General features: G+C 33.3%; 1 protein-coding gene across 1 annotated transcript; it reads right to left on the bottom strand.

Annotated features, from left to right (window-relative positions):
- Positions 1 to 1,606, bottom strand: LOC122595130. Its single transcript, XM_043767448.1, has 3 exons — positions 1,408 to 1,606; positions 696 to 934; positions 1 to 602 (listed from the first exon to the last, which is right to left on the bottom strand). Exons 1-3 carry the CDS (start codon positions 1,604 to 1,606, stop codon positions 315 to 317), a joined length of 726 nt encoding a protein of 241 aa, XP_043623383.1. The 3' UTR covers positions 1 to 314.
- Positions 1,607 to 14,630: the final 13,024 nt, after the last annotated feature.

The raw sequence follows: 14,630 nt of genomic DNA, 5'->3' as shown, positions 1-14,630 counted from the left end.
CATTCTCCTAACATGAAGAACGAAATGAAAAGACAATGTACAATTCCAAATGAAAGAGCATGATCTATACCGGTTAGAATGAGAACATGATAGTTGACAACCCCCCAACCCCAACCTACAATTTCCCCTTAAATCACCCACAAAGGTCAAGGAAAATGGGCAGAATAACAAAGGTACATTGGGGACATTGGGGAGAAGGGGATGAGGGAACAAGATGATTTTCCTTTAGTTCATTACAAATTTTCATACTAATATCCATGTTAATGTTTTGATTTTGCACCATTCCAATGAGACTTGATTTAAACATCTACAACCTACTTGTTTTCATTGTTACCAGAAGCACGGATCTGCCGCAACTCGATTAAACCTTTACGGGCAACCTCCTTCCGTGCAGCCACTAAATTAGTAGCATTCTCCTCTGCCTCCTCTATCTCCTTCCGCAAGTCTTTTAACCTTTTCTTTGAAGTCTGGGCTTCAGCCTGAGCTGCTGCACGAAGCTGCCAAAGTTTAATCTTGTAGGCCTCTGCTTCTGCAGCCGCCCTTACCGCTTTTGCAGTCTCGGAATCTAGAGCTTCAAACACCTTGCAGATGACATGGTCTGACTGCAAAGCATAGAATCAACATCAACGATATTTCACACAAACTTTTACATGTGAAGGTAACAATAAAACTACCTAAAAGAAAGAGAGAATTACCCTATCACCAAAGTCAAGGCTGTACATCACCATCCTCCAACTACTCGTACTACAGTGACTCGGTTTGTACATGAATGCTTGACGTTTTCCGATGCCACGACCATATTCAGTTATGGCCCGCGGTAGAATGGTTGTCTCCCAGATGCCACCATCTCCATCTACTATCCGATTTTCGACAATTCCATTGGGCAAAGTAGTGTAAATCAGGTAATACTCGGTTTCGTCTCGGAGACATGGTTCTAGATGAAACAACAACAAATTATAGAATTAACAAAATATTATATGCTATAAAAAAAAAAAAAAATTTAACCCCGTCACCAAACACTGTATATTAGAGTTTTAAGAAAGTAAAAACATTTGAGATTATTGTAAGTCGTTAAACTTAGTTAAGACTTGTTCAAGATACTTATTTTGTTACATTTTTTATGATTAGACTAATACAGTTACTAATCAATGTATATATGAAAAAATGCCTAAAGAGTAACATGTATGATGTTTATTTAGCTTAACATTTGTTAGGCGATTTGAGATTATTATGAAAATTGGGTGACTATTTTATGGTGTGTAACAACAATAAAAAAATCTATAAATTGTAAATAACAAAATGTTAGCATAATTTATATAACAATTACAATAGGTTATAGGTAATAATAATATATGAGTAAATATAATAATAATAATGAGATGGGTTTGAGTTTAATAGAAACAGTACCAAGAACAATGGCGGGATGATCATCAAACAAGTAAGTTTCTTCAGCGGTGTGTTTGGATTGTACGGATTTGCCTTTTGCCATTTGTTGTAGGAGTTTCACGATAGCTTCGTCCTTGAGAGATCTACGATACCCAAGATATTTGTCACCTGAATCTTCACCCCAACTAACATTACCGAAACTTGAAGGACTGGATGTCATGGCAGGAGTTTCTTTCTTTTTTTTTTTTTTAAATCTAATCTAGGCCTGGCAAAATGGACGGGTCGGACAGATTTGGGTAACGGGTCAATGCGGGTGCTGGTCAAAACGGGTGCGGGTCTAAGCGGGTCATTTTAAAAATGCGGGTCTAACGGGTGCGGGTCAAACAGGTGCGGGTCAAAGCGGGTCAAACTTACCCAAAGTGACCCAATATTACCCTTACGAAAATGGAAATATAATTTATTTATAGGGTTTTGATCATTTGAAAACTAAAATTTTCGTGAAAACTATAAAACTGACTAAAACACACTGTGATCTAAATTTAACACAATGTGTTTTTGATTTTTTGTTTTGAAAACACATTGTGTTAAGTTTACATCACAGTGTGTTTGAACAATTTTCTGGTTTTCACACGTTATTAAAAATATATTGTGATTTAAACCTAACACAATGTGTTTTTAAATTACACAATAAAAAATTACACAGTAAAAACACATTGTTTTAGGTTTAAATCACAATGTGTTTTGGACAGTTTTCCAATTTTCACAAAAAATTTAGTTTTTAAACGAATATTTTACCCCAATATTCTTGTAAGTAAGTAAGTAACTGCTCAATGCCGCCTTCCGCTGGTTTTGAGCCCCAATACCTCGACGGTGTATGGGGGAGGTTAAGATGTAGGCAGACCTTACCTCTACCTAAGTAGAAAGGTTGCTTTCAATTTCTACCTAATTGGTTATAAAGGCCCTCCAACCTTGTCTTTTACTCTTGTCTTTTCTATCCCAATACTCTTGTCTTTTACTCTATTTCTACCTTTTTTCTCTTTTTCTTTTTTTAATTAACAATACTTAATTAGCAGTTTAAGATCATATCTAACATTCCATATGATTTCTTGTTAATTTAACCGGATTAAACAAATAGCAAACAATCGGTATTGAAGATTTTCAAAACGAGCTTTATCTCTTTATTCTAAACTAAAATCTTGTAAAATGTAAAAAGTTTACAACTTATTCTCTTTCATAATTATCACCAAGGGTTGGTCAGACTAGCTAGGATTAAAATAACACGAATCAATGTATTAAAAACTTATCCAAACTTTAGCAAATTAAATATACAATTGGTCAGCTCATGACTATGCCATGACAAATACGAGTAACAATATTTTTAAAACATAAAACACATTATTAATATGAGTATTTTATTTGGTGAGGATAACAAAACATGAAACTGGTCAAGAATTCTGTTAAAATAAAGGGCCTTAATACGTACTTCAGGCCACCTGGATACAAGAGCCAAAGCAATATGTACTGTCTCAACTAGCTAAACACCTGAAATAGATACCTTAGTTTAATGTGAGTTGGGACAACGTTGGAAGTTGATGTTGGAAACTTGCTTACATGATTAATTCATAAAAATGGCACTTCATAATCAAAACATCTACATGGAAAACTCTTTTTCCTTGGAAAAAAAATTGAGATATCTATCTATTTATCTTACATACTTATAACAAAACTCTCGTAAGTTTTTTTTTGTTTATCACAAAAGAAGTAAATTACTTCCAAAAAAAACGTAAGCTATATTTAATCATATAGTCAATGTTTTATATGGTTAATAATATGAAGAGCCATATTTATTTATTTCACTCATGACTCATAATGGAGTACTATTGAGTAGTAACTAACTAGTAACTAGACCAATACCCGGTCGTTGACCGGGTTATGAAATTGACCTAAAAACAACTGATTTGACATACTTAATCAAAACCAATCCACTTAAAAGCATACTTGACTAACCAACTCATCTTACTTATCAACCCGCTAACCTATAATTTAATCAACTTATTTTACTTATCAACCCGCTAACCTATAACTTGGCCAACTTTGTAAACCCGGGTCGATCACGAGTTGAACTTTTGAACATGAAACTTTTAATGTTTAGAGTTAGATCAGAGAGTGCAACATGTCAACATAATTGGGTCGTGTTTATATATTATATATTATCGTAATTAAAAAGTCAATATAACAACAAATGGTAATGTAAAAACAATACAAATAAAAATTCAACTTTGTAGTAAAAAAAGGTAATTGGATGGAAATCATCTGATGTACCATTTGGTATCCACTAATTCTGCAGTCAGGCTAGTGTTCAGATGATTCTCAGTCACTTAATAATCCTTTGATTATCTCAAATTTGACCCCCCTGTAAAGTGGTGGCTAGTGGCTACTGGACTATTACCCAAAGGTTTTCAACTTTGTAGTATGATACACCTTAAACTCTCTATGTTACACAACCCTCACGGATGCCAGCAGCCAGAAACCGTCACTTACTTTTTAACTTCATGTCCTTACGATAACATTTAAAAAATATTTGGATGCCATGTATTACACGAGCATACTTCTAATCTATGTAAAAACTCTAACATCTAGTTATTTTTGAATCTATGATTACAAAATTTTGCATGTAATGGGCTCCCTTTGGGGGTACCAGCGGTGTAAGGCGTTTCGAACCTTAAACATACTGCTCGTTTGGATGTCACTGCTCAACTCGATGGAACGACCTTCCCATCCGCCGTTCAAAAAAAAATCTATCATATTCTTTCTTATAGTATTTTTTTTTCTTAGAAATTATAAATTTGGTGTGAGAGTTTATAAGTTTACCATTTACCAAATTAACTAAAATAGAAAACTTCCATTAATTTGAAACTAATCGATCAAAAATGTGAAAATATCAAACATTATTCATCATATATAATTCAAAACTAATTAAATTTTCCCCTCATTGGGTATTTAAAATAGACATTTCTACTTCGAGTGAGCTCTCTAGCGCGCACACGGTTAAGACTAGACCTCTCGCTGTCGAATCATGACACGAAATATTCAAGAGAAATTCACCTTTCAAAAAAAAATTTTTTTTTATCTACTGTAGTGTAAGAATAACTAATTAAAGTATGTTGTTATACATAAACACTCTTATCATTGTCGTATGATTTGTTTTTTTTTAGTGTACTATGTACTTAAGTTTTTTAAAGCAATTAGTTAGTATGTTTAATACAATTGAAAAGTTACCATGTTTATATCTTTTGACTTTTATAATTTTAGAAATTTGACTTTGAATTTTAAAGGCCAAGATTTAAAGGATTGTGAATTTTAATGGTTAGGATTAAAAATTAGCTTTATTTTTTTCTCTATGCTATGATAGCCATATATATATATAATTAATAATAAGTCTACTAACGTCACATAATTGACCAACGGTTATGACGTTAGTTACCGATTACACGTTCGCATCGGGTCCAAACCAGTTCGAGTTACTAATCAAAACATTAAGCCGACTCATGTTGATGCGACGTACCAAGTGTCGCCATCAAACCACCCTTCGCTCCTAGCCATCGTGACTACTTACATAGGAACACATTCATATGAATACTACCACATATGAAATACACCCCAAATGTCTCATCTCATTTGTTTCCAACTACTTAAGTTAAGCATTGACATCTCATTCATTTTAATTTGTTGTGTGTAATTTTAAACACAGTTTTTGGTTCAGTGTGATCCTCTCATATTTTTGTACCCAAACTCATTAACTAATAATTAAATTCACACCATGTAAATAATTAAATCCTTAATTAGTAATTTCAAATAACTAGCTATTAATTATATTCACAACAAAAGTAGATAGTATGTGGCCAAAATAAGTAAAAATACAAAAAATTTACCAAATTTCCAACAAATCGAACCAACCACCAAATTCGGCGAAGCAAAAGTGCAAAACACAGGTTGAGAAAAAGCAATACTGTGTGGCAACAAATCGGTAAATTACTATTAGCACATGGTATGTAGTTTATTTTGTTGGAACAAGATCAAGTACATGTAATGCATTTTGTAGAATCATCATTGATTAAGTTACATTAGTTTGGTTCTGTTTTTGTTTTGGTTTTGGTTTTGTATATTGTTATATTTTGATCACTAGCATCTTGCTAGTCAATAATCCTGATATTATTAATACTAATTATTATTTCTTGCGTTCAAAAAATAGAAAAAGTTACATTATTTAGTCTAATCTTGAGCATGCATTGATGGAGCCATGCATTCCATTTCATAATTTACCTTCCAATCCAAGCATCATTAGTGATTCACCTTCATGATGTTCCATACCTTTTGGGTGCATTGGGTGCCAACCACATGTAAAGTATATATGGTCACATATATATTTCGTACTCAAGCAACCTTATCTTTTACTGTATCAATTGTAACGTAAAGTTTTGTATAGTGGAGAGAAACAGAATAGATTGTGTAGAAAGCTAAATGGTCACAATGTGCTGATTTTTTTTTTGGTTTTGTTTTTTATTTCATCTAAAAGTGTATGTATTCTTTCAAATGCATTGAGATGATTTATTAAATATACATCATTAATATTTTTTAAGTACAAATCAACAATATTTGAAAGGACCTAAAAATTGACACAAATAAATGGTAAAAGGTTGTGTAATTACAACACGCTAGCCTTCTGACAACTAGTTTTATTTTTAAGGTAAACCTCATAGAAAATTTGGCGTATTCATAATATGTTAAAGTTTAAACTTTTAAAGATCCTTATAAAACCACTAAAATATGACATGTCATTATCTTATTCTAATATCATTTTTTGATTTTGACACGTATCTTTTAAAAAGATTTTTAAAAGAATTAATTAGAATTCATTTTCCTTTTGAAATAAAGTATAAGACTATAAGTCTATAACCATCCGATATTTTGTAATAGTGTAATTACACGTTAATGATTTTTTAAAAAAAATTGTATTAATGCAAATATGTAAAGTTTTTATATTTTCCAAAAAAGAACAGCATATATACTTTAGTTTACGGGGAAAAGTTAACTCTTTAAAACAGAATTATTTAAATGGGCAAATTATATTAAATATCTAACGAACTTTACAAGTTATTCCATACAAGTGAGTTTTTGTATTTTTGAAAGTCCCGTATGTCATTGTACTTTAGAAAGTCCCAAATGAGTCATAGTTGCAAATTGTCGAAAATTAGAGTTTCTAAATGAACTTTAATTGATAATAAAAATGGAACCACTTATCTAGTGTAGTGTAAATGGAACAACTTATCTAATGTGGTTAATAAATATGGTATTTGTAAAGTATAATATGTTGGAACCACGTTAGTTTGACCGTCACTGATCATGTATCATTCATGATATAATAATTGACGATAATGAAATCCCTATGTCTAGGTAAATATATGATGAGCGTATTTACTCTTAGAGACGTAGAATAGGGTTTCCCATTAGGTGATTGTAAATAAGAGGACTAATGGTATACACATTAAACACCACAAGGGTTGAATATGTAATTACTAAAGAGTGGTAAGTGTAATCACTCTTATTATAAATAGAGGGTAATTAACCCTAAGTTAAGGTTAATCACACACACATAATCCCACACAAATTCGTGTGTTTACTCCTCTCAAATTCGTGCATAACATCACAGCCGAATTACCCATCTCATCCTAACTCAATCACCTTGTTTTGGGAACCCGAAATCAATAGCAATTATGCTTTATGCTCTTACAGGTTCCACAGGACGATTGAGGATGTTTTATCACTCGAATCGAATCATGTTTTTTCCAACATGTGGTATCAGAGCCTCGTTACGAACAATAAGTCGTGATTCGGTTCGAATTTGATGAATTTCGCGAACTAAAAAACTGCAGAAGACGAACTTCGTGCTGACGTCACACGAACTTCGTGCTGACATCCTCACGGACTGATGTTCACTTCGCGCTGACGTTATCCTTGTGCTGATGTCATCAAGACTTCTGCTCATTTTTGCGCTTACGTCATCTTCGTGCTTACATCATCTTCACGCTTACGTCATCACTCGAACTTCAGCTATCATCGTACGCGAACTCGTGCTTATGTCATCACGAGCTTATGACAACTTCGCACTGACATCATCACGAACCGAATACATCTTCGTGCTTACGTCTCCACGACTAAAGGATGTCTTCGTATTTACATTATCACGAACTTACTAACTATTTTGTGCTTATTAAGTCACCAGTTATGACTTAAGTTCGTGTTACACTAAAGAAGATCTTAGCTGATGAATGTGTTCGTGCTTACTATTTTACCCTATAATTTTGTGTCTGAATTTGTCTCTAACTTTTCAAAAATAATTTTTTCTGAGACGTTTTTACCATAGCTCGATCTCAGCCAGGGGCTCTGCCCCTTGGACCCCGCCAGGGGCTGCTGCCCCTTGGACCCTGCTCCCAGGGGCGCTGTCCCCGAACCCCCGTAATGTGTGGAGGCTTCGCACTAATGTACATGGTTTCATCATTTGTGCCCAAAGGTCAAATATGATTCTCATGGTGCGTTCTTTTCCTTTTGGATAATGAACACTAAGTATATTGATTCTGCCCAAAGGTGATTTAATACACTTTGTGTGCTAAAAGGAATATTTTTCATGCATAAGATACACGATTCTTAATTTTGTGCCCAAAGGTCAAAAGATAAGCGTTGTGCCGCATGACCCTAATGCTCATGTGTACTTAGATATTAGTTACTTCTGCCCAAAGGTGATGTAAATCTAAGTAGAGCCTTATGTCAACTTATTGTTTTGGTGTTTACAATAGGTTACCTATCACTGGCTTCATTGGTATAATGGTCTTAGTCTCATTACTTTTAGGAACATTACTTTAGCCTCTTACGTATTTAGGCATTACGTTAGTTCCATTACTTTTAGAGACATTACTTAATAAGCCTTGGATATCTAATTATGTTATTATAAGGAACATTATTATTAGCCCTTAGTTAAGTTTAGGCATTACTTTAGTTCCATTAGTTTTATAGATATTGCTTAGTCTGCTTTAGATAGCTAATTATGTCACTGTAATCTTATTTCCCTTAGTTTTAGGCATTATTTTATTAATCTTCTATTACTTGTATCCTAAATTTATATCCTCCTTATTTCCACTATAGTACCTAACTTAGGCATTGAGCCGCTTATTGATGCAAACTTTGCTTTATGAAAGGATTAATTACCTCTAACTCTAAAGATGCTAGACCTTGACTATGTCATTCGCCATAATGAACCTACTGCTATTACTGCTAACTTTTCCGCAGCTCAGAAAGCGAATTTTAAGAAAGTGGGATAGGGCGAGTCACTTGTCACTAATGATGGTCGAGAACTTCATCATAGTATCTGAGGAATGTATAAAGCGTATGCAAGTAGCTTAAGAATAAAGGAAATAGCAATATTTGTGAACACATAATGAAGATGACTGACATGACTCATAAGCTTAAGAGTCGTAAAATGGAAGTCTTTGACAATTTTCTTGTGCATTTTCTAATGATCTCATTGCATGCTCATTTTGACACCTTCAAAATTAACTTTAGCGCTATGAAGGATAAATGGTTGATGAGTGAACTAAATGCAATGCGTGTGCAAGAAAAAATGTTCGTCTTAAGTTGGGCTAACCTATATTTGTTCACCTTACTACCACTGCTAATTTCATTAAGAAGAAAGATATAACAGTAATAAGACTGCAAATTAAAGTTCAAAAGGCTAATCATGGTGCTTTTACCTCTAGTTTTGAGTCCTTGACGAGCAATCCTAACTGCAAATTCTCATTGTGCCCAGATTGCCTTAATTTCAAGGAACTGCTAGCTAAGAAAGGTTACTTATTTCATGTAATATTTGATTCTTTTATGTTTAATGTATCTTCTAATACATGTGTGAGCGATTCTAGTTCTATGGTTCATGTGATTAACTCAACATAAGGATTCCATACAATTCAAAAACTATCAAATGACCAAAGAAAGCTTAGAGTTGGAAGGGTTGATCTCTTATATGTCGAAACCATGGAGACTTATGATTTACATATAAACACTTGAAAGTGTATTAGACTAGTGGATACCTTATGTGTACCGAGAATTTCTCAGAACATTGTGTCTATTTTTTTTTCTAGTCTAACACCTTGAAAGTTATGTAATAATTCATGGTTACGACAAGATTGCCATTACTCATAATAATGAATTTCTTGGTCATAGTTTCTTTGATGGATTGTTGTATCAGTTAGAACTAGATCATAATGTGTCACAGTCTTTTTTGTCTCCTAATATTGATGACATAACTAAAACAAAGACAAAATCACCTAAATAGTTAGAGAATTCCTCCATAACGTGGCATAAACATCTTGGCCACATTTCACGAGTTTGCATGATACGACTCATAAAGGATGGAATATTACATTCTCTTGACTTTAGTGATTTTGAAACATGTATTCAATGGCTTAAGGGATTAAGAAAGGAGCCACTAGAAGTTCCAACTTGTTGGAAATAATTCACTCTGATGTTAGTAGCCCCTATCCCGCAACCATCTCAAAACATACATCACTTATTACATTTATTAACGATTATTCATGATATATGCACCTATATCTGATCTAAACCCTTAGAGACTTTTATTGATCTTATAACTTTGGTTTTAAACCAACTTGATCATAAAATAAAAGTTGTGAGATCAAATAGAGGAGGTGAGTATTATGGTTGACATATTGATATTGGTTAAGCTCTTAATCCTTTCCATAACTTTTGAAAGGAACAAGACATAAGTAACCAATATACCATGTTTGGTTCTCCTCAACGAAATTATGTTGCTAAAAGGAGAAATAGAACCTTAATGGACATGGTGAAAAGTATGTTTATCAAAACCAACTTACCTACTTTCCTTTGGACTGAGGCCTTACGCACAACTGTTCATATACTCAATAAGAATTCCATTAGAATCTGTCCTTAAGACTCCTGAACAGAAAGAAAACTGAGTCTAAAATATATGAACGTATGAGGTTGTTCTGCCAAAGCATAACTCTATAACCCTAACTTAAAGAAACTGAATCCTAAATCCCTTACCTGTTTCTTTATCGGTTATTAGTTTTATTGTCTTTCCTACTCTACTAGCATTATTGACACACAGTATGTCACATTTCATGAGAACTAAGAGATCAGTGGGAGCACGACAAATCATAACTTAAGATTTGCAGGAAGTACAAGAAGCACGGGGAACCACTCGTCGGTTATTGCTCCTCCGATAACTCCTCTTGTACCCAACGCTGCTCCTAATATCACTGACCCACCTTCTCTTAATCAAAATCCTAATCCTCCTAATAGAGATATTACTAATGTTAAAGCATCTTATTAATAATGCTAAAGCAAAGCATCTTATTACTAATGCTAAAGCATCTTCCTTACTGAACCTAAAAATCAACTCAGGAGATCATCTAGGTCACGCAAGACCAAAACTTTGATGATTTCATTATTTAACTGAAGTTGAGGACATTGAAAAGCTTACTGATCCTACCTCTTATTAAGAAGCCATTAATAGCGATCATGCCACTTAGTGGGATGAAGCCATAATTTGAGAGCTTAATCCATATAGCATAATGACGTTTGGGACTTGGTTGAATTTCCTGAAGAATCCAAACCTATAGGTTGTAAATGGATCTTCATAACCAAATTAGACCCGAATGGGAACGTCAAACGCTATAAGGCCATAACTAGTTGCGAAGGGCTTTACTCTAAAGGAAGGAATCGATTATCAAGAGACCTTATCTCCTGTCTCATAAAGATTCCTTAAGGATCATCATGGCATTCGTATCTCATTATGATTTAGAGTTACATTAGATGGATGTTAAGACCACTTTCCAGAATGGAAACTTGCAATAAGACGAATACATGTGAACCTAAAGTTCCATAAGATAAATAGCACATGATCTGCAAGTTGAATAAGTCCATATACGGGTTGAAGCAAGCATCACTAAAATGGTACGTTAAGTTTAATGAAGTCATAAGAGGACAAGACTTCCTAAGAAAATCAAGTGGATTAATGCACCTATTTCAAGATCAGTGGGAGTAAATTTACAATCCTTGTTTTGCACGTGGATGATATACTTGCAAGTAATAACTTGGATATGTTGCATGAGTCGAAGCGTTTACTTTTCGTAGAATGTCGACATAAAAGATCTCGGTGATGCCTTTAATGTCACAGGTATCGAAATACATCGGGATAGAGTAATGATGTTCTAGTTCTTTCTCAAAAGACTTATATTGAACACATCTTTGAACGCCATAACATGCAACACTACACACCCACTATAGATCTATTAGTAAAAGCAGATGTATGTGATTGTTTCCGAAGTCCGAACATTGAGATTAAAGAAAGGGCAAATGAGGATGATACCTTACTCATAAGTAGTTGAGAGCATTATGTGCGCTCAGGTCTGTACTCGTCCAGATATCGCTCATATTGCCGGTATGCTTGGGAGTTAAGTATATAATCCCGGATTAGCATATTGGAAAATGGCTAAAAAGGTTCTACGATATCTGCAAAGGACTAAAGACTACATATTAACTTATAGGAGAGGTGACAACTTAGAAGTAGTGGGATGTTCTAATTCCAATAAGAAATCTACTTCTGGATGTATATTTATGGTTAGCTGGCAAAGCTATCTTTTGACGGAGTCATAAGTAGAAACTGACTGCAACGTCTACTATGATGTCTGAACGTTCATAATATCATGTCATGAGATGTTGTTAAAGAACCTGGTCAGTAGACTCGAAAGTCGTCAACTTTATTATTAGACCATTGAAGTTTTATTGTGATAACTCAGCTACCGTAACTTGCTTGAACAGTAACAGTTCAACTGGTGCTGAAATGTATCTTGATACAAAGTATCTGTTTGTAAACGGATAGAGGAAAATGTTCTTTGTATTAAGTACATAAGTACATATAATATGCTAATGGATCCAATGACCGAAGGTCTTCCTCCTAAAATCTTCGTAGGATACGTATCGAAGATGAGGCTTACTTAAAGACATATTATGATAGCATGTTGTACTTATTGGTCATTATTATTATGTTAATGAAAAAATTTTCCTCCTTATTCAGATTTTGTTTGTCTATTAGTTACACTTCGAGCTCATAACAGTGTAAAGACATTATATAACAAAATTTGTCTTAGTCAATTGATCATTGCTTATTAGTTTTAAATTTGAGTCATAGTTTGACTAGTGGGGGTCCTGAGTTGATGTTCTTCTCAACGACTGTACTTATTGGCTATGATTTTGGTTTAAAACAAAATGAGTATTATTCCGGAACTTATTTAAATACTCATAGATAAATGATCGCTCGGTCAAGTGGGAGAATGTTGGAACCACGTTAGTGTGACCGTCACTGATCATGTATCATTCCTGATATGATAATTGACGATAATGAAATCCCTATGTCTAGGTAAATATATGATGAACGTATTTACTCTTAGAGACGTTGAATAGGGTTTCCCATTAGGTGATTGTAAATAAGAGGACTAATGGTATACACATTAAACACCACAGGGGTTGAATGCGTAATTACTAAAGAGTGGTAAGTGTGTTTACTCTCATTATAAATAGAGGGTAATTAACCCTAAGTTAAGGTTAATCACACACACATAATCCCACACAAATTCGTGTGTTTACTCCTCTCAAATTCTTGCATAACATCACAGCCGAATTACCCATCTCATCCTAACTCAATCACCTTGTTTTGGGAACCCGAAATCAATAGCAATTATGCTTTATGCTCTCACAGGTTCCACAGGACGATTGAGGATGTTTTATCACTCGAATCGAATCATGTTTATTCCAACATAATAATAAACGATTAAATGATGCAAATGAAACAACTTATATACTTTTAGTTCATATAAATAGGACTGTTGATGATGATTATTTATTTAGTTTGAAGGACTTTTGATGACCCACATGATATTGAATTATTACTGAAACATATTTTTGGACAAACTGGTTAGTCGAAGCTTTAAAAATAATTTAGTTGTGATAAAAACAAAAATAAAGAATTTGCGCAGTTTTACACTTTTAGATCCTTAATTTGACATGTGGCCATACTATAAAAACTGACTTTATGTGAAAAATGAAAATATATATAAAATGCAAAACCACCCCTTTAATAGTTTGATAAATTCAAAGATACCCGTGAGTTTTGATACGTAACAAACACCTCGAATATCTTCATCAATCAAAGATACGTACTTCAAAATTTATATTTTAGTTCTCATAAAATAAATACTAGTGTCAGCTAGAAATCCAAACTTAAATACGAGTATCAACTAAAGAACAAGTGGCGTGAGCTAAAAAGTTTTCGTAAAGACACAAGATGTTACTAAACGAACTCACTTCTAATTATTGATTCAAAAGAGACCATGTCATACGTTAACAATAGTTTTTATATTTTAGTTATATCACAAAAAGTAAAATAGAGAAATATCATCATAAATTTTTTATATTTTGTTTTTCTTTTTTATTTAACAAAGATACATAGAAGTCTTATGTGTTTTCGGAGTAATTTTTATTTTTTTTATAAGTGTTGATTGAATATAACAACGGAGAATCTAGATAATATTGTTTTAACCAAATCCATATAATAAAGTCTTTTCACTCAATACCTAGTCGAAGGTTTAGTCTATGTTGTCTTATGTGTAGGGGTGTAAGAAATGAACCGGAAAACCGAAAAACCGGTCCGAACCGCGTGATCCGAAACCGGAAAAAACCGAAACCCGAAAAAACCGAAAACATAAAAACCGAAGTGTAACGGTTCGGTTACGGTTTTCAATATTCATTACCCGCGGTTAACCGAACCGAACCGAATTTTGATATATACCTACATATAATCATATATATATATATTTACACATATATGTATTCCAGAAGTACATCATTTACATATCTCTTTAGTTAAATTTTTGTATTTGTTGTCTAAGATATTAACAATTTTACTAACTTTATTTCACAATCTATAATTAATTTTGAATATTATAAGTAATTTTCTTATATATATATACTCTTTTTAAGAAAATTTGTTAACTTTGTTTAAGATATTTATCAAAAACATTAGTAATATCATATAAAAGACATTTTAAGTAGTAAATCATGATACTCTTGGATAGAAACTTGCATTGTATAAATAA

The sequence above is a fragment of the Erigeron canadensis genome, chromosome 1 (assembly GCF_010389155.1).
Source record: "Erigeron canadensis isolate Cc75 chromosome 1, C_canadensis_v1, whole genome shotgun sequence".
In the NCBI taxonomy this organism is placed as follows: Eukaryota; Viridiplantae; Streptophyta; class Magnoliopsida; order Asterales; family Asteraceae; genus Erigeron; species Erigeron canadensis.
This window is presented reverse-complemented; position numbering and strand designations above follow the sequence as displayed.

What these genes read in the sequence shown, in the direction of transcription:
- LOC122595130 (XM_043767448.1), bottom strand. Translation starts at nt 1,606, where the DNA reads ATGACATCCAGTCCTTCAAGTTTCGGTAATGTTAGTTGGGGTGAAGAT. An exon ending in TCATCCCGCCATTGTTCTTG is followed by an intron (nt 935 to 1,407) that starts GTACTGTTTCTA and finishes TGTTTCATCTAG; the next exon opens with AACCATGTCTCCGAGACGAA. An exon ending in GCCTTGACTTTGGTGATAGG is followed by an intron (nt 603 to 695) that starts GTAATTCTCTCT and finishes TATGCTTTGCAG; the next exon opens with TCAGACCATGTCATCTGCAA.